The sequence below is a fragment of the Pipra filicauda genome, unplaced genomic scaffold, assembly GCF_003945595.2.
Source record: "Pipra filicauda isolate LSUMZ 115617 unplaced genomic scaffold, ASM394559v2 scaffold69_size3009148_pilon, whole genome shotgun sequence".
In the NCBI taxonomy this organism is placed as follows: Eukaryota; Metazoa; Chordata; class Aves; order Passeriformes; family Pipridae; genus Pipra; species Pipra filicauda.
In genome coordinates, this window is record NW_024104864.1 from 54455 (window position 1) to 73309 (window position 18855).

The window sequence follows — 18855 nt, forward strand, 5'->3', positions numbered from 1 at the left end:
TTGTCTTGTCTGCAGCATAAGTGCTTACTCCTTTTCCAGGAAAACACAGAGGACTCTGCAATGGAGAATGTATCCATTTTAGTTATTCTCATTTCAAGGCTCCTCATTTCAGTCTTCATCTGACCAAAATGTTACAAGAGAAAATCAAGCAAAAACATTTCAGGTCCCTGAGACTGATACCTGCATTATGGAGATATAGAAGAAAGGAGACAGGAGAATATAACCTGAAATCTATAGTCTTATGGCATCGCTAGCTGTCATTTTGGACATGGTGACCATCCCTACTGAGATTGTTCTGCAAAGGTGCTGACTATGACTCAGAAGTGAGTGAGTGGTGGTCAAAACATTGGGCAGGCTGTCAGTTCTCCATCACAAAGGAGAGGGGAAGACAAGCTCTCTCAGTGAAATGTCTATTTGACAGGAAGCCACTGTTGGCTAATCCAGAATCCTGAAAGAAGCTAGCAGATCCAGGTCCTGTTTCTAATGCTCTCACTGATTTGCTCGGGCTTTGGGCCAAGGTACATGACATCAGTTATCTGGGTTTTTTAACACCAGCAGGGCACCCACCTCCCAGAAAAGTGGAAGGAGTTTTAAGAGTTTTCTGAGGAAGCCTTGCTGAAAATTTAGCACAAGGCAAATTCATATTTGTGTAATAAAAAAAATCACATTCACAAAGATGCTGCTTAAAGTACAATATGAAGTTTACAAGCCAAGATCCTGCAAAAGGCTGAGAAAGAACTTCTGTGGCCAAAGAACCTGAAACTTCTACTCCATTAGAAAACAGTCACTCCCAAAAAAGAGGGACAGCTTTGATTGGCTGTAGTGGCTGAAAGTTTCTGCAATGTTTATACAACAACTAATTCTACCTTCCTCTTCCTTTTATGGAAACCCTGGGGACTGGGAGGGCAGTGGATAAGGCACGTTGACCAACACCATAGGAGCATCTGCTCTGGTATTGCTCTGTTACACCAACTGTTCCTCCCCTCCTTGGGCCCTGCATTTTCAAGGCAAAGCTCCCCAAAGTCACTTTGCTGCAGGGATCTAATGCAGGCCCCATGAGACAGGGCATAGAAGAGAGGTGGAGAGAAAAAGAGCAAGCAAGAATGAATCTTATTAAATGGCAAAGTACCTCTCTCAGTCTCTCATCACATTTGGGGCTGATTGGAGGTAAAACTGCACTCGGAGGGAGGGAAAGCCCCCTCCCCTGGGACAATTCAGAGGCTCTCGCACAAACTTAATTTCAAGCTCTGTTGAAGATGGTGTTTGTCTTTTTTTTTTTTTTGTATGCATTCAATTTAATTTCTCAGGCAGACACGTGAAAATGAGAAAGGCAGACTTTTGATTGTGAAGACAGCCCAGTGCCTGTTTCTCACAAATCCAGTCTCACATTGTTTTCCTCCATCGCTGCCCTCAGTAAATCGCTATGCAGAGGTTGCTAAAATGCCCACCACCTCCCTTCCACGCTTCGGTGGAGACAGTTACATTATTTTTTTTTTTTTGCGTTTAAGCAATATAATTCACTTTCAATTCAAAACACACCCTAGCTTTCCATAGCTCTGTTTAAAACAGGAGCATTGTGACCTTGGAGAGGCTCAGACCTGCTGGCACCATGAAGTTCTGATCTGTACTTTGCTCTCCAGACCTGACTTGTTTGCTCTCTTGTGAGAAAACAGGTCTTGGTGGATTTATGATCTACCCATTTTGGTGCTGATGATTGAAGGGGAAAGAGATGAACTGCGTTTAGTTTTGGAAGGTTCCTAAGGGAGACATTCCTGGACATTCAGCTCTCTCAGCCCGCACTGAAACACGTGCTGTTTGGCTCCTCTGCAAACAGTTGATCTGGCAAGCTGTATGCTAATTTTCCAGCCTTGAGAGCATATATACACACAGGTAAAAATACAGCTTGGGGTAGGCTTCTGCCTTTCCATCTGACCTGATTTTTCTGACCAAAAACTGGCACAGGGTGACAATTTTTAAAACTAAGCCCTGACTGCGAGGAAGTTAGCAGAGCCACTGGTGCGGGACAGTTCTAGTGGGTCCAGCTTCTCCTTTCTCCAAAACAGATGGAGGCAGATGTGCTTTGTCCAAGTTGCTCCTACGTTGTGATTTCCTACTGTGACCCAAGGAAGGATCACAAGCAAAATATAAAGCAGTACTATGCCCTAAAACAATTACTGTCTGCAACTCCAGGTCATACCACGAAAATCTTAGTTCCTTTGTTTGTTTCATAGCTGACACAGAGATTAATTTTTTCCTGTCCATGGCATTGTACTCACTGGAGCTACCATGGAACAGCAAGCGTTGCTTTGTTTTGTGGAGGGGAAGACAAGCAGGGTGGGTTTGCCGTGATCGTGGAGAGAATGGCACAGGGAGAAAGTAAACAGTAGAGACTCACAGCAGTGTGCAAGAAAAGCAAGCTTTGCAGCAGCAGCATTGGGTGGGTATCAGCAAAGAAAGACTTTGCCCAGGGAAAAGAAACGTTAAGTACATTTTTTATTTTAAAAACCAATTAAGTTTAAATTAAATGTGAAATGATGACAATTTGCATCCAGGCCTTAAGCAATCCACTTAAATTGAATAATGAGTTGTTGTGTGGAGGAGAATGACTGAGGTCGTTTCCTGTAGACGTATGCCCTATATCTTAGACCAAGTCTGAAGGAAGAGTACTCCCAGCTCCCCATAAAAGTACTGTCAGCCTGTCCCCCCATCTTTTTCCTATGCCACCCTATTTGGAGGACAAACAGCAGCACATACTTCACAGAATCACAGAATCACAGAATGGGTAAGGTTGGAAGGGATCGCTGGAGATTATCTGGTCCAAGCTCCCTGCTCAAGCAGAATCCCCTGGAGCATGTTAGTCAGGATTGTGTCCAGGTGGCTTTGGAATATCTCCAGAGAAGGAGACTCACAGCCTATCTGGGCAGCCTGTCCTGGTGCTCACTGCTGTGCCTGATCTGGGATCGCACACAGGGGCTGGCTGCCTGGCCAGTGGCTATACCTTGGAGTGGGATGCTGAGCTCAGGGTGCTGCCCCCTCTCACGGGCACAGATTTCCTTTTAACTCTCTCCCCAGTGCAAACCCAACCTCTGGCTCTTCTTTGGAGCCTTGTAGGAATTTAATATCTGTAAGACGTCTTTTCCTCTGCCACATTTAAGTGAAAACGGGCACGCAAGATCAGGCAGATGACTGACAGCGCAATCTTGTAAGAAGCCCCATCTCTTTACAAAATCAGCCAGTGAAAAGAGGATGTGTAAAAGCCAAAATTCTTAGGGACAGCAAGGCCACGGCGGGAGGCCCCTCACAGTGGGGCTGTGATGCTGTGGTTCCTTCAGGCACAGGCAGAGGTGTACCCATTTCACAGAATCACAGAATCAATTAAGTTGGAAAAAACCTCTGAGATCATCAAGTCACATCAAGCACCACCATACCAGGTAGATCATGGCACAGCTGTTCTTTCCTTAAACACCTCCAGGGACAGTGACTCCATCACCTCCCTGGGCAGTCCATTCCGATGTCTAAATTTCTGTTCACCTCTCCCTGACCAATTTAAAGTGGGAACAGCCGCCGGGTGTTGACCGAGGAGACGACACGCTGTGCCGCCCAGTCGGCGGGCACGGTTGGGGGGCCGGACTACACCTCCCAGGATGCCGCGCGGCAGCACGGTCCGCCCCGGCTCTGCATGCTGGGAGCTGTAGTCTGGCCGCGAGGCGGGCGGGGGTGGGCGGGCGCTGAGCCTGTGTCAGTGCCACAGCGAGCCCGTGCCGCTGCTCCCGGGGCTCTGCTCGGGGTGGCCTTGGACACTCTGGACCCTCTGGACCCTCTACCAGCCCGCCTGGCACAGCTCGCGGCCGGAACGGGAGGTGTGGCTCTCGGCGTCCTGACGAAGCCGCGCTAGGAGAGCACGCTGCCGCCTCAGAAAGTTGGAGGAGGAGGAACAGGAGGAGGAGAAGGAGAAGGTCTGCACAGCGATGTAGCCCAAAGCGTGGGACGGCAGCTCGTGGAAGGCAGATCAGCTCCTCACCGGCCAGATCCCGGAGCATGGGCTAAAAGCTATGTCCCTCTCCCGTGTGGAAAATCATTGTTTTCTGCTGTTTGTGTGTGTCTTCCAAGCGATATTTATCCTCATCCTCTACCGAGGTGGACCTTCGAATGTGTTTCGCGGGTTTTCAGACTCGCCTCAGGTTGTGGATTACTCGAAGCCGCACGATGTGTACACAAACCTCAGCTTGTTCACCCGGGCTCCCCGTGAGGACGCGATGCCGTACTGCTCCGCTCGGTCACCGGTCCTTGGTAGGTATAAACACGGGGTGTTCACGGTGACCTCGAATGCTTCACAGGTGTAAGTGGTACCTGCTTCAGACTTTTCCACTTTGGAACCCGTGTACTCACGTAATACTTACACTGACAGAATTTTCTCCCGTTAACTAACTTGGGTTTTTTGGTTATGCGAGGAGAAGTATTTTACTGACCTATAAACTTTCCAGTATTAAGGGCTTGGCTACACAGATGTTGAGATTGTAGAGCAAGAGTGAAAACAGTGTGTGGTGATAATATCGAGTTAGTAACACTTTTTTTTCTTGGCAGCCCTGAATAAAATGTGCCAACGATTCGGCAGCTGCATAATATTGACGTCTGACTCACCATAATTTCTGTGTTGTCTCAAACTTATATCAAGCCTGTAGTTCAATATAAATTGATTAAGTTGAATTTAAATATCATTTGCATGAGGATATAGCTTGGCACCTTGGTCTTCGTGATGAACTTATTGGCCTGTGATTGTTACGCATCCTTTAGACTTAGAAACTTCTCCATTATACTTAAAAGTCTGGTCACAGATTAGTTTGGATTTACACTAGAACCTCATTAGAGCTGATCCTAAAGGCAGCATTTATCCAGCTGTTGCGCTACTAAAACAGTTGAGAATTTTTAAGGAAATACAAAGTCAAACCTATACAGCAAGTGTAGTGATATTAAAGTGGTGATGCGTGTCAGGAAATGGTGATTCTGTCAGCATGCACTTAACAGCTGGTTTGGGGCCACCAATTTCTTAGACTACTGTGTAGCACATTACTCTTGCCTGGCTTTTCTGAACTGCATGGGTTTTCTGCATATCTAAATGCTGTGTATAAGTAGCCTTGGACCGCTGCTTAGTAGTTGCCCTGCTGTTCTAGGACAGCTGATCACCACAGATGGAACCCATTAAGAGCAAATGTCTGATCTTGGTTCACGTGGAAGTTTTGTGGGAAGCCAGTGCTCTTGTGTCAAATTGCTTACTTGTGTTAGAGAACTCTGCTGGGACCCTTTGGATGGGCCTTTTTACACTGCCATCTTTGTAACGATGCCTGCTCTTTTGAGAAGTTTTCTTCCTTCCTCTGTTGTTTGTAGGTAGATGAAATACATGTAGTATGTATGATGAACATGTAGGATAACTTTTGGGTACATGTTTCAGCATTTCCCTGGGAAACAGCTCTACTAAGTAAATCCTGAAATCCTGATAGCACAGAGCCTTTTTGCACAGGTGCCAGCTTTAATGGTCTTAGTGCACTCAGACCATCAGTTCTTCTTGGAAGCTACAATACCTTGTTTCAGACTGAATTGTTTTATTTGAAAAATCACAGCAGAAACGCGACTGCACCCTATTTGTCTCCACTACTGATGAGAATCCGCTGTCCTAGAGTCAAATGAGACAGCTTTGGTCTCAAAAAAAAAAAGAACACCAAACGAAACTAGATGCAATTCTGTGCAGCCTGTCTGCAAACCATCAGATAAGCAGTAGTAGTGACAAATACGGAGGAGGCAGATGCAGAGTAAAATTACACTAATCTGTGCTCCTAGAGCTATGAAGTCCTTTTAAGACTTCTTGTGCCCATCCCTGAGAGTGCTGGAAACAGGGGATTGGCCTGCATGTGGTACTGCAGAGCTAAAATGAAAACGTAATGTTAGTCATAGACAGAAACAGTCAGTTGGCTGGGAGAAAAAAAGTAAGAGGCAAACGAGGCAGAGTAATTGTGGAGGCTTTGCTGCATGAAAAATTTTGAGTGGAGCATATGAACCATTGTTGTGGTGAAACAAGGAATTTGGAGCACTGACACAGATTCAGCTTAAGAAAAATGAGCGCTCTGCTTCAGCTTAACTTTTGCTCAGTTGATATTTCCTTTTAAATATAGGAAGTAAATTATTCCTTCTGGTATCTCTGTATGCCAGCGTCTTCTGGGTGTTTTGCTTTGTTTTTAACTGAGAAACATGCTACTTTGCAAGGTAGTTTGGCCTTTGTTTTGTATGTAATGGGCACATATGAATAGATATATAAATACTTTATATACATCTTGAATGGTTGTTATCTCTCATGAGACAGATCTCTCTTGGAAGTGTTATATCAGAGAGACCAATGCCTTTTAATATTTATTTCATAAACTCTGTTAAATGAGATTTTGAATCAATTCTCGAGGACTCCAGTCTCCTAGTCAGAGCTGGTAATAAGTCACTGTGCCCACTCCAAAGCGTGTTAAAGTAACTGGAAGGATGCCAAATGGCTTAAATGGTTTCTGCATCAGGGCTTTTATGAAGTGCAGCACTTTCTCCATTTATATATATATAGTAGATCATTTTGATAACTGTTTGAATGTAAATCAGCTTGCAGCTCATCTTTCTTTTTCCCGCCTCCTCAATCTACAGCATTTTGGTTCTTCCAGGGCTGTGAAATAAGAATTCAAGTATAGTTGCTAATCATCTCTGCCTTAGAGGAACTAGACTCTTGCTGACTAGTGGTCCTTTTTTAACATCTGGTTAAAGTCTAGACATTGGACCTTTTGTCATCACAACTTGAAAAGCATTGCACAAGGTATTGTGTCTTCATTAATAACATGAATAAATTACTCGAGTTCCCTCTAAGTTTAAAGTTTCTACACAAATAACTGGTTGCCTGTTTCCTCCTCCTCTGTTTTTGGAAAAAGTGAAGTGTTTGTATGCTAGAGTTGTACTTCTTTAAACATAACAAAGTAGCATTTACATTCAAAATCTGACTTTCTCACATTGCATGCAAGATGTCGTGTTTTGGTCCGTCTTGTCCTCTTACCAGGAAGAAGTTTGATGCTTAGAAGAACTGGCTTTTTTTATTATTTTTATTTTGGTTTAAAGAGGTACCTTACTTCATGCAGGGGATGTGCTGAACAAGTTGGTTTGACCCTTGAGAACTTTAATAGTTGAAAGTTCTGTCTGTAACTCTGCTGTTTATAACTCGCTCCAGCTATGGAAGGATTTTTTTCCAAGCCCTTCTTACAGCAGTTACTGCCTTTCACTCCCATCTGTCATAACCTTTTCATGAGCGTGACCATCTGTTGTGGTAATAAGTAGCTCCTGCTATGTTTTCTAATGCTACCAGAGTTTCTTCTCTTGGATTTAAGGAAAAATAAAAAGGTGGTAATGCTGAGATTTATTTCCAGTTGCCACTGAGGCAGCCTTGTATTCTGTCATTAGAAACCTACGCTTAAATTAAAGCCGTTGGTCTGCTTTTTTTTTTTTTCTTCAAGCAGTGTTAGAATTACACAAATATGACTCTGTTAATGTCGTGTGTGTGGTGCTGCATTATCTCAGTGCAGCATTCATCCATGCTACCTCTCGCGTTTCCTCGGCTTGTGTAAGTTCTGCTTGTTCTGGTTGAGCTTGGTAATTAGAGCTGCAAACTCTAAGCATGTAGCAAGGAGTTTAGAAGTCAAGTAGTTACTTTCTTAAGGTGGGATGGATCTGATCAAAATCAAGAGATCCCCGATAGACAAATGTGTTGCCTAGAAAGTAAAGCAAACAGGGAGTGTGTTGTTACTGGCACAACAATGCAGACAGGGAATCGTGAGCTGTACACACTGAATTTTATATTAATTAAACACCCTCTGTGTGATGGTACAGGCACAGAAAGAGCTTAGGAACCAGGCTATGGAGAAATTGCTTGGACAGTTCAGGGTCTTGGCTCTGTACCTTGCCTGAATTAAGATCCTGTGCTTTCTGGTACGTCTAAGATGGGTTTTTCCTCCTTTCTAAAAGCTGTGCTTTAGCAGTTTTATTTTTCCCTCTTTGGTCCAGCCTGCAACTGTTCTGTTCACATTTGGGATTTAATTGGATTAAGATGCATTAGCCTTTTGTTAGTTGGGCAGAAAGGATACATGAGAGCCAGAATTTAGCTTGTAGCCAAGGAGTGTAGGGCAGCCAGAGATTTTGGAAATATAAGTCACACTAATTTCTTTTCTCCTTAACGTATACTAGTTTCACTTTCTGAGCTGAGTTGTTTGAGGTGTGGAGCCAGGCAGCATTGGAGAAATGACATCTTGAAAAAACTGGAAAATGTAGATACTACCCTCCTGAATGGTATGCTTGAGTATGGAAGGAGAGAACAGGAGTGAAACTATTGCGTGTTATCTTACTCATACCCTTTAACACTCAAATTTAGATTTTTTTTTTTTTTAATTTAAGGATTATCACTGCAGAATCTTACTCTGCAATTCAAAGAGTCCTAATTGTTTTATAGAAAGCAAAATCCTGCCTTTGTGGAAGGGATTAATTCCCTTTTTTATACTTTCCTTGGAGCTGTGATTTATAGTTGAAATCCCTGAATATAACATTTCTTTATCAAACTCCGGTTGTCATAAAATCCATGGTTAATGGTGCTTTAGTTAAAAGATCTGATAATCAGGGAGTACACAGATCTAAAAGGCAATATAAACTACAAGTTAAAAACATTGTTGGACTGAAACGTGGGGGTCTTAAAGGCAGAAAAGGACACTGTATGCATAGAAGTAGGTGGCAACATCATAAAATCTTAACTGTAAATGTGACCTAGATTCATGGGCCCACAGCATGATTCTCTGAAGAACTACCCTTCTGTTTCAGGTCCAAATATATGACAATGTACTCCAGTTTCCTGCTGAGGGTAATGCAGTCAAAATCAAATTCCCCTGCATTTTAGGTGCTTGGGGAAGGACTGAAAAGTGACACTTAAGAGTCAGCTGTTGCACGATCTTGCCGACAAGCAAAATTCAGGTTTTCTTTTTAAAAACAAATAGAAACCAACCAACAAAACCCATGAAGTGGGATTCACAGTTGCTAGACCTTTTTGACAGCATGAGGAATGAGATCAGTGGCTGCTACGAGTTGACCTTCAGGAAATGCCATTTGTATGTTCCTTTGCCCATCAGAAATGTGATGTATAACAACTTCCACATAGTAGCAAAACATTTCCCAGTTCTGAAGGGACACCTTGAACCTTACAGTAAATTTAGTCCCTAAGCCTTGTTACTGCTCAAAAAACCCCCACCAAACCCCAAAACAAACAAACAAAACCAAATCCAAACCCCGAACACACAAAACCAGTGGAGGATGTTGCTTCCTTCTGTGTCAGTTAAACAGGATGTGGGTGAGCACAGGCTCCATTTTTATGTTTTTCAGTAGAACTGTAGCAGAGACTTGAATGAAGGATGACCTGGAAGAAGTAGTTTCTGGACCGGCTTAATTAGTCTTAAAATACACCTGTACCTCTTCCTGCTCAAATGAAAGCTACTAAGCACCAGGCCTAAACATTTGCCCTCTCTGAGGCTTCATTATCAGAAGTTTTTAGAGAGAATAATTTACTTCAGTGGTTTGAGACGGAGTCTGACTTACAAGACGTGGAATAAGTCAGCTGTGGCATTAAATATGAGCTTGAAAGGAAAAAAAAAATCTCGTTTAGAGCTATTTAAAAAAAAAAAAAAACAACAACAAACTTGCCTTACAGACTTCTGGTGAAAAAAAAATATTTTGCCTTTGGTAGCATGGTCTGCAGAGAATTGTTGAATAGAAATGTCACTTGAAATTGTCAGCTTGTAATTATGATTTAGGTGAAAGTTTTTCCCTAGTTCTTTAAAGTATTAGATTTTAATATTGCTCTGCATTTGTGCTTTATTTTCTTAGAAGTTGACAGCTGTAGGAAATCATTAAGACACACTGATTTGTATATAAATGTCACTCTTCTGCTACTTCTGGAAGCTTTTCTCAGTACCCAGGATGACAGGCATTTAAATAATTGTAGAATTTGTTTATTTATATCATACAGTGAGATTTGTGTTAAAATGATAATTGATTCTTTTTTTCACTTGTGACTTTTCAAGCTTTTTTCACCTAAAGAATGGAAGAATTCATGTAAAAATGCAAATTATTGTTTTTAATTAAGTAAAAACTGTTGAACATATTCAGTATGTTTTGTATTTAAAACTGAGGTGCTGAGTAGAGGAACAGCAAAATGTAGTTTCTTGTGCTACCTTGCACCTGTTCCCGAAAATGTAACACCTTTCTTCCTTCTCATTTCTGTCATCTGCTTCTCCCAACATTTTGAAGTACTGCCTACTTATCACAGTGTATAAAATGAAATAATATAGCAAATACAGCCCCTGTGGCACGTGATTATAACATCAAATTGAACTTGAAACATTTTTTAAGATAAAGCTAACATTTCCTAAAGTACTTGTATTCATCCAGGCTTTAAACTATTTCTCCCCTGACCTGCTGAATATCCGTTTGGACGTCTTTGTCCTCAAATCTCTTCTGAAAGAGGCTTAGAGAAATTTTCTAGATGGGTAGCAAAAGCAGATGTGTCTGTTCATCTTGATTAATCTTCAACTCTATTCTTACAGTCAGTACATTATTCAAGGATCTCATCCAAGCAACACGAGGGGAGGAGGGAGTCAATACCAGGGAAGAGCAAGCCGTGCAGGAGCCCAGTTGGACCTGCTGGCTGTGCCAGGACTCGGGATGCCTGGCAGGGAGTGTGCCATCCTGGTACTGAGCCCGGCCCCCCTCGCTGTGGAGCCCTGGGGAGGTGACCAGCAGGCAGTGGTGAAATTCCTCCCGTAGGCACAGCTGTGTGGGCGTTGTTAACTGCTCTGGGGTAGGGCTGGTGTCTGAAGTAGTGAACATAGGTAGCTCATCTGGTAGGTCTGAATGAAGGTTGAGAAACATCACTGATCTTACTCTTTTTTGTTTCTCTTTTCTGCCTCTCCTTACAGTTGGTCCATTAACCATCACCTTCAGGATGCTCCCTAGTGAAAGGATGATCATCAAAAAGAATCCTTTTGTTCAGTCTGGTGGCCACTACAGGCCACCTCACTGCTTCGCCCGCTACAAATCTGCCATCCTTGTGGCCTACAGGAACCAGGAGAAGTACCTCCACCATCTTCTCTACTACATTCATCCTTTCTTGCAGCGCCAGCAGCTCAGTTACACTATCTACTTGATTCAGCAGGTAAATCTAAATCAAATGTGCCTGGTGGTGCAGCTGAGCTTCCCAGTTATGGGTTAGTTCTGAACTTGAAATACACCTGGGTCGGTGCAACCATCAGTATCAATACAGACTGGGGGTGAACAGATTGAGAGCAGCCCTGCCAAGAGGGACTTGGGGATGCTGTTGGATGAGAGAGTGGACATGACCCAGCAATGTGAACTTGCAGCCCTGAAAGCCAAATGTGTCCTGGTCTGCACCAAAAGCAGCGTGGCTAGCTGGTTGAGGGAGGTGATTCTGCCCCTCTATTCCACTCTGGTGAGACCTCACCTGGAGTGCTGCATCCAGATCTGGGGTCCCAACACAGGAAGGAGCTGCTGGAGCAAGTCCAGAGGAGGGCCACCAGCGTGATTAGAGGGCTGGAGCACCTCTCCTGTGAGGAAAGGCTAAGAGAATTGAGATTGTTCAGCCTGGACAAGAGACAGCCTAGGGGTGACCTGGTTGTGGTCTTCCAGTACCTAAAGGGGGTCTACAAAAAAGATTGAGAGAGACTTTTTACAAGAGCATATAGTGACAGGACAAGGAGGAATGGCTTTAAACTGAGAGGGAATACGTTTAGATTAGATAGGAGAAAAAAATTCTTTACTGTGAAGATGGTGAGGCACTGGAACAGGCTGCCCAGAGAAGTTGTGGATGCCCCATCCTTGGAAGTGTTGAAGACCAGGTTGAATGGAGCTCTGAGCTACCTGGTCTAGTGAAAGGTGTCCCTGCCCATGGCAGGGGGTTTGGACCTAGATCATCTTTAAGGTCCCTTCCAAGCCAGGCCATTCAATGATTCTATGAAATATGACTCTTCTAGTATGGAAGTACTGTTTTATGCATGGGCTGAGAAGAGATCAGTTACATATTGTCCCACCTCCATGGCTGCTAATGATTGAAATATCGTAACACTTGTCAGGATCATCATTCCACTATTGATTGGTTCTGTTGGGGATTTTCTTCTAGAGGGATAAGTTGTCATTTAAGTGATACCTTTTATTTTCATCTGTTTGAGAGCTGAATGTGGTTTGTCTGTAGCTTGTCAGTGTGGCTACTGAGCAAAGTCTTAAGACTAAATGCTAAAGTGAAGTTGGATATTTTCAGTCTGTATCAAATACAAACATCTGGCTTGACCCTGCTGAGGGGCAGCCTATGCAGGGCAAACAGCTTTTTGTAACTGAGGTGCACTGGTGTTGCAAAAAATCAGTGGTGAGAGAGCAAGTTTTGGATTCATGAATTAAAACTGATAGTTTATTGGGAGGGAGAAGAAGCTTTTTTGTTTGACCAAGATCTTTTTTTCTCATTTCTAAGCTTTAATAAACAGTGGTCAGGGCAAACATGTTGATGTGCAGATGTACCCCTGAGGACTGGCTTATGGATCTCTTGAAAGTCAGCCTTCTTCAGGTGCCAACAGTGTATATAGCCTCTGACACAGCAAAGCTGACAATTGTTGAGAATGTTGTGAAGAGGGTGGGTGAAATCTTCAGAGTTGGGAACATGGAATTTGCAGCCAGTATTGATTCGTTACTGTGTAATTCAGTTGAATAAGGCTTTTTTACTAACACAAATTTTTAATTGCGTTACCATCTTTGTTGTTTTGGTGAAGAAATGCAGGTTTTCTTTTCCAGGTGGGGACTGGTTCATTTAACCGAGCAAAGTTACTTAATGTTGGTGTCCGGGAAGCCATGAAGGATGAAGACTGGGACTGCCTTGTGCTGCATGATGTTGACCTAGTACCTGAGAATGACTATAACCTCTACATTTGCGATGAATACTATCCCAAGCATATGGCAAGTGCCATGGATAAGTTTCAGTACATGTAAGTGCCTCCATTTGCTTTCTGTTTATGCATTCTACTTGGTTCACTTTCTGCTTAGAAAGTAGGGATGGGAACAGTAAAAGATAGAACTTTTAAGAGGTTTTCTGTGTGTTAGTTTTGCAGTAGTGACTTCCCTAGAAAAGGATATTCTTGACCTGAGCATGCAATCTTGAACAATTCCTTTGCCTGTAGTTCCCTGTTACACTGTTAGCTCAGCTTGGTAAGTAACTGGCAGGTTTCAGTTTGACTTTCCTTCAAGAATGAAAGTATAAGGGTGGGAAATACTGGATCATATGGAAGATGATGTGATAGGATGCAGGTATTTTAACTGACCCAAGATGTGAAATTTGAGACCAGCTTTACTTTGGTCTACTGTGGGGGAAGATGGCAGGGGACAATGTGGGGAATGATGGGAATTACACTGGGTTTACTGCTCTGGGTTTTAGCATTGTGATGACAGTGTCTGTAAAACATATGTGTGACTTGGATCACATTGTTAGATGTGTTAAATGTATTAGGCTTCAATATTGATGCTTTTTTGGTTGGTTTTTTTTTTCTCTTTTAGTCTACCTTACAAGACCTTTTTTGGGGGCGTATCTGCTCTGACTCCAGATCATTACATGAAGATGAATGGGTTTCCAAACACATACTGGGGTGATGGTGGTGAATATGACGACATTGCTACAAGGTACTAATGCACAGGACAGGCTTAAAATAGCACCAAGCTGGCTAATGAAGTGTAGCATTACCCTAAGAAAGGAACCAAGACATTGTTCCTTAATGTGCTTGCAGTATCATTATAATCCAAAATGCTGTTGGCATTGGGAATGGTTAATATCAGAAGCTGCTCAGAAGCTATGAATCCAATCACTGTGTGCTGGGAAAACAAAGCTTTCTTGGCTCTGGAGAGCAGAATGTTACTTCACATCCTTGTCCCTTTAGTCCAAGGGGTTATAAACACTAGGAGTTGACAAGTGCCTCCTTTGATGTGGACAACCCCAATAGAGGGAAGGAATCTGCAAGCTTGACAAATAAGAAGGTACTTACTAATTCTCAGACAGTTGGGAATTTAAGTCAAGTGCATTTAGGTTGCTCCAAGTATTACCTAATCACCAATACTGGGCATTAAGGAACGCAAGGAATTCTATCTTTTGTCTGCAGTGCTGGGTGATAGAGAAGCCTGTGTACTACTGTGAGTCAGTGACAGCAAGAGTTGATGGTCTTTCTTGTACTTGGGTTGCCATGGCAGCAGCATGCTATAGGAGCGAGATGAGTTTAGTTCCAGGTACTCTGCCTCATGCGAATTCCTCAAGTACAGAATCATGGCTGCAGCTTCTTTATTCAGCTTTGCAGTTGCACTGAGCACCTTTATCAACCAGCACAGGCAGGCCCACGGGGAGTTTATAAAACTAAACTGACCATAGAAGGCTTTTTCTTTTTGTCTTGCACAGTGCAACAAGTTATGTGAGGTTTTTCAAAGCAGTTATTTGTCTGGAAATTGAAAGTCAGATTTTCTAACATAGAATTCTTCCTTTGCCTTTCAGATGAAACCAAGTAAATGGTTGTAAGTTTCTGCATTTATGAAAGGAATGGAATGCCAGGAAAATAGATCTTTACATCAAACTCTACAGTACTGGGTCTATTCAGCTGTTCTTAGGACCACTTAGGCATCTAATGTGGTTTTCGGTATGAGGGATAAAGAGTCATGCCAGCTATGCATAGGAGTGCACTTCCTTGAAGAGACTCCTGGAAGACAAGTAGATTATGTAGCTCCCAAAATAGCCCTTTCTTGAAGGGTATTAGATCATATGTTTTCAGAGAAAACTTATATTAATGATTAGCAATGTTTTGGCCCAGAGATAGATGTAGGCTGTGGACAGTGCCTGTTAATGATTTATTCACATTCTGAAGTCTCAACCTGCCTAAGTTAGAAATGAGCTGCTGTTCTTAAATGACCACCTGGTATTTGGATTTTAGGAGGTGCTTAAGCACTTCTTACCGTGTAGCAACAAAATTAATGACTTTTTTGACATTGCAATGTCCAATTTCAAAAAGTCCTGTGTAAAATTTTTTTTTCTGGGATGCTGCTTATTAAAGCAGAGCTAGTGGCAAAAAAACTGCTGGCTGCTACTTACATTTGACAGACTGCAGAACTGTATTAGGTGTAGCAAACACCAGGATCTACCTTCTCTTAGAGGAAAACAGTATTCAAATTGGAACCACTTATGTGTTTACATTATCAACTACAAGAAAGTCTGTTGGGTTCTTCTTAACAGTAAATTAATGGAATAACTGCACCATATGACAGTTTAATTTTGCGATGCAAAAACTGTAACAGCAAATCTAGTTTAGTGTTCTTGCTTGTCTCTTTATGATTGAATGTGCCATAAGCTTATGTTCAGAAAACAACAAACATCATCTAAAACTCGATCTGAAATAATAGTATTATAACACTGTCAGTAAAGTGTTATAATACTCTGATGGCTCTAAACTAACAAATACTTTCAGTTCTGTGGCCTCTTTCAGCTTTATAACATTCCTGCTATATCAGATCTCGATGGAACGCAGTCAAATGCTCGAAACATGCCAGTTAGATAACCTCAACTGAGCAAACATTCATTCTTACATTCAGAGAAATCTTCTTTGTGTAAGGGCTGTCCTGTGATAACAGAGGTTTGGTAGCCATTGCACTATTAAAGGCACTTCTTATTGGCAAACTAACATAGGTGCCATCAGCAGTGGGTTGTGGGTTGCTTGAGAGTCACCCAAAATGCTTTTTTTAGGAGCTCTGTTCTAGAATTCTGAGCCTTCAGTTCACTCATGGCTTATCTAACTGTCCCACAGCTGAGCTCACATTTGTTTATCTGGTGACTGTATTTATCACTAATCTTTTATGAACCAGTATAATCAGGCCATCTGAATGAATGGCACTTCTCAAAGAACAGAGAGTCTTAATCTGGTTTTGAAACTTAGGACTGGCTTCCTTTCAGAAACTGCAAGTTTGAGGTCTTTTTTTTTTTTGTTTGTTTAGGACAAAAAGGACCTCTAGGCAGCAAAAGCTTTGCTCTGAGAAGGAAGTGGAATAATGATTTTGTCAAATTCATAGAAATTGCTCTTAAATGCTCTGTATGTTTTTGCTCATTCCCTGCTTGTCATAATCCTCTTGTACCTGTGGAAGTGCACTGCAGCTGGGAGCTTTCTAGCCCAAGCTTGGCCTCGACCCTGCTAGAGAAGATCATGTGCTGCTTCTGCATTTTGTTTTTATTACATTAACACTGAAAATCATCTCTGACTATAACGAAGTCTAGAAACAGCATCTTTATGCCTAAGCAAATATTTTTATATGTTGTTTTAAAGGATTCAGTTAGCAGGAATGAAAATAGTCCGGACATCACCTCACCTTGGACGCTACAAAGTGATGAACTACGAGGAAGACACAGAGATGCAAGAGCCTTGGAGAAGGTAACTGTTTGGGTTGGGGGCTACTCTTTGCCTTGTAGCAGGCGGAGTATTACTGTCATCTTCCCCAGAACAGGCAGTAACTATACCTCATGTCACTGCTGCTTCTTCTGCTTTAGGGAGGCTATTTAAAAGCAGCTCCCAGCCAGTTTCAACTGAATCACTCGTCTCCCGTCTTTGCATGTGAAGGGTTTCTCCTCGTTTCCTACCTTTTTTTCCTGTTGTGAAGATACATTCTAACTAGGAAGCTAACACGTCAGACTTAAGCACCAAATAATTCAGGGAGTAAAACTTTAGGAAAAAATACTGCCTGTCTTGTAAATAGAGAGAGTTCACTTTGAAGAGGCACTTTGTTACAACTTCCCCATAATAAAAACTTGTTCTTCAATCTGTGTGCAGTTACAATGTGCCATTAAAATAGTGGAAAGCAGTATTCTCGCTTGAAGACATGTCAGAGGTGCTATGACAGACTTTATCTAACACTGTTTTATATAGAAGAGCTGGAGGAGGGTGTTGGGTCAAGTGTGGTGGAGGCTTCTCATACGGACAGTGCAGATTTCCCTTTATCATCTCAGAACTCAGGTTTCCATAACAACCCTGTCTAAAAACCTACCTACAGCAGCCTATGTACACCGTTGCTGCAAGCCTCTGTGTTGCACTCCCAGGTTTCTCTAAGCAGCTGCCAGATTCCTGGGCTTTGGCAGACTGTAGCTGCCGCCTCACTGGTCTCCCTGTTTGATTAGGGTCCAGTCCAAATTGTCTTCCTTGTTCAGAAAACTCAGTGTGAATTTATTGTAATCTGTTTATTCTGTATCATGTGGGAAGAGTTTTCTCAGGGCTTTTCTGCTACCCCCTTGAGCCCTCTAGAATCCTCTTTGTTTCTTCTGCAGCTTCAGCTGCAAACATCACCTTTGTTCTTCTAACTGCAGGTATTCTTCCTTCCTCAGGCCTACTTCTCAACACAACACCAGGAAAACATGGAAAGCTGATGGAATGAATTCATTACAATTCAGGCTCCTTTCCAGGACAAAGCATCCTCTTTATACCAAGATCACTGTGGACATTGGATATGTTCCCCCATTTTCTTAAGAGACTGAAAACAAAAGCAGAGGTTGGGTGCAGCCTGGGCATTCAGCTGCTACCTCCCATTGTCCTGTGCAGTCTGCACTACCTGAGACTAATCCTTTTGCCTTTCATGCATTTCACTTTTCTTCAAACTGTTTAAGATTTAGAAGGACAGGCTTCAGGAATAGGATATGACAGCTAATAAGCAGGCTGTGGCTTACTGTAAAAATTGTCCATGTCACTGTAAAACTAACTACTGAGCCAAGTCTCCTTGACAGTAAGCTGATCCAAGGTTTCTGGAACCTTTGTTCCATAACTGGATAGCTCTGTCCTGCTTTGTACTTAAGTGTTAATTAGGATGCAAGCCATTCTGTCAGAATGGCCTCTGAAGTGTTATATTTTGAGAAAGTGTTGAAGCCAGTCACAGTTCTGTAAATATCCTTTGTGAATTTGAGTTCTGTGTTAGGCTTAAGAGTTTTATAAAATATTAAGTAAGAGTGTAATAAAAGAGAAAGTTGCCCTGAAACCAAACAAACCGGAGCTTAAGTCCCTGCTTTTCTTTCTGGCCTGATCCATCAGTGTTTAAATGTTTTTATTCTAGCTATGCTACAGCTATACTGTAAGCAATGCAGGGTGAATGGGACCTGAGGCTGTCACCTAGTGTAACCTCCTGCTCAGAGCAGGGAAATTAATCTAGTACTTCAGTTGTTGCTCAGATATGAATAATCATTCAAGGTTGAGCAGTCTTCAACATAAAATACTTCTAAAAATTAAATACTAGAGGAAAAACTAAGTAAAACATGTCAACAGTGGAGCTGTGACCCTGGTAGGAATGCATTTGTACTTACCTGAGACTGACACATTCTGCCCAAGCCCCTTGCCCTTGCTGTAAACTTTCTCTGTCTGCCCAGTCAGTCTGTAGCATTGCCTGCCAGGTCCAGTTATTTTTGAGAGCAGGACACTGGGTATTTCTGCTTGTTACTTGAGGATAAAAAAAATTCCTTGTTCACTGAAAAGCTGCATCTATACCACTACACCTAAAAAACATTTAAAGTTTCAGTCTTCTCTACAGTTGAAATATGTCCTAAAAGAAACTCTCCTGAGCCTGGCTTCACATTTACATATAAAAACATTTAAGTATAATACAGTAAGGCAAGTGCTCTAATCAAGATTTTAGCACAAATCCTGTAGCACAGTGGAACAGTTAGTTATCTTTCACCTGTCTTCTTCAGCA

General features: G+C 42.3%; 1 protein-coding gene across 2 annotated transcripts; it reads left to right on the forward strand.

The window, feature by feature from the left end:
- The first annotated feature begins 68 nt into the window (after nucleotides 1-68).
- On the forward strand, nucleotides 69-18156 carry LOC113992792 (beta-1,4-galactosyltransferase 3-like). 2 transcript variants are annotated; one of them, XM_027730454.2, is made up of 6 exons: nucleotides 69-4290; nucleotides 11028-11263; nucleotides 12907-13097; nucleotides 13663-13785; nucleotides 16455-16559; nucleotides 17504-18156. In XM_027730454.2, the coding sequence occupies exons 1-6, from the start codon at nucleotides 4053-4055 to the stop codon at nucleotides 17643-17645; spliced, it is 1035 nt and encodes a 344-aa protein (XP_027586255.1). In that variant the 5' UTR covers nucleotides 69-4052; the 3' UTR covers nucleotides 17646-18156. The 2 variants fall into 2 exon arrangements, with proteins under 2 accessions (XP_027586255.1, XP_039244862.1); XM_039388928.1 differs by lacking the exons at nucleotides 16455-16559; nucleotides 17504-18156 and adding an exon at nucleotides 16129-16266.
- The last annotated feature ends 699 nt before the right edge of the window (nucleotides 18157-18855 follow it).

Bases quoted from the DNA above. Each gene is read 5' to 3' on its own strand.
- LOC113992792 (XM_027730454.2), top strand. From the start codon at position 4,053: ATGTCCCTCTCCCGTGTGGAAAATCATTGTTTTCTGCTGTTTGTGTGT. The intron at 13,786-16,454 runs GTACTAATGCAC...GTTGTTTTAAAG, and splicing joins TATGACGACATTGCTACAAG to GATTCAGTTAGCAGGAATGA. The intron at 16,560-17,503 runs GTAACTGTTTGG...TTCCTTCCTCAG, and splicing joins ATGCAAGAGCCTTGGAGAAG to GCCTACTTCTCAACACAACA.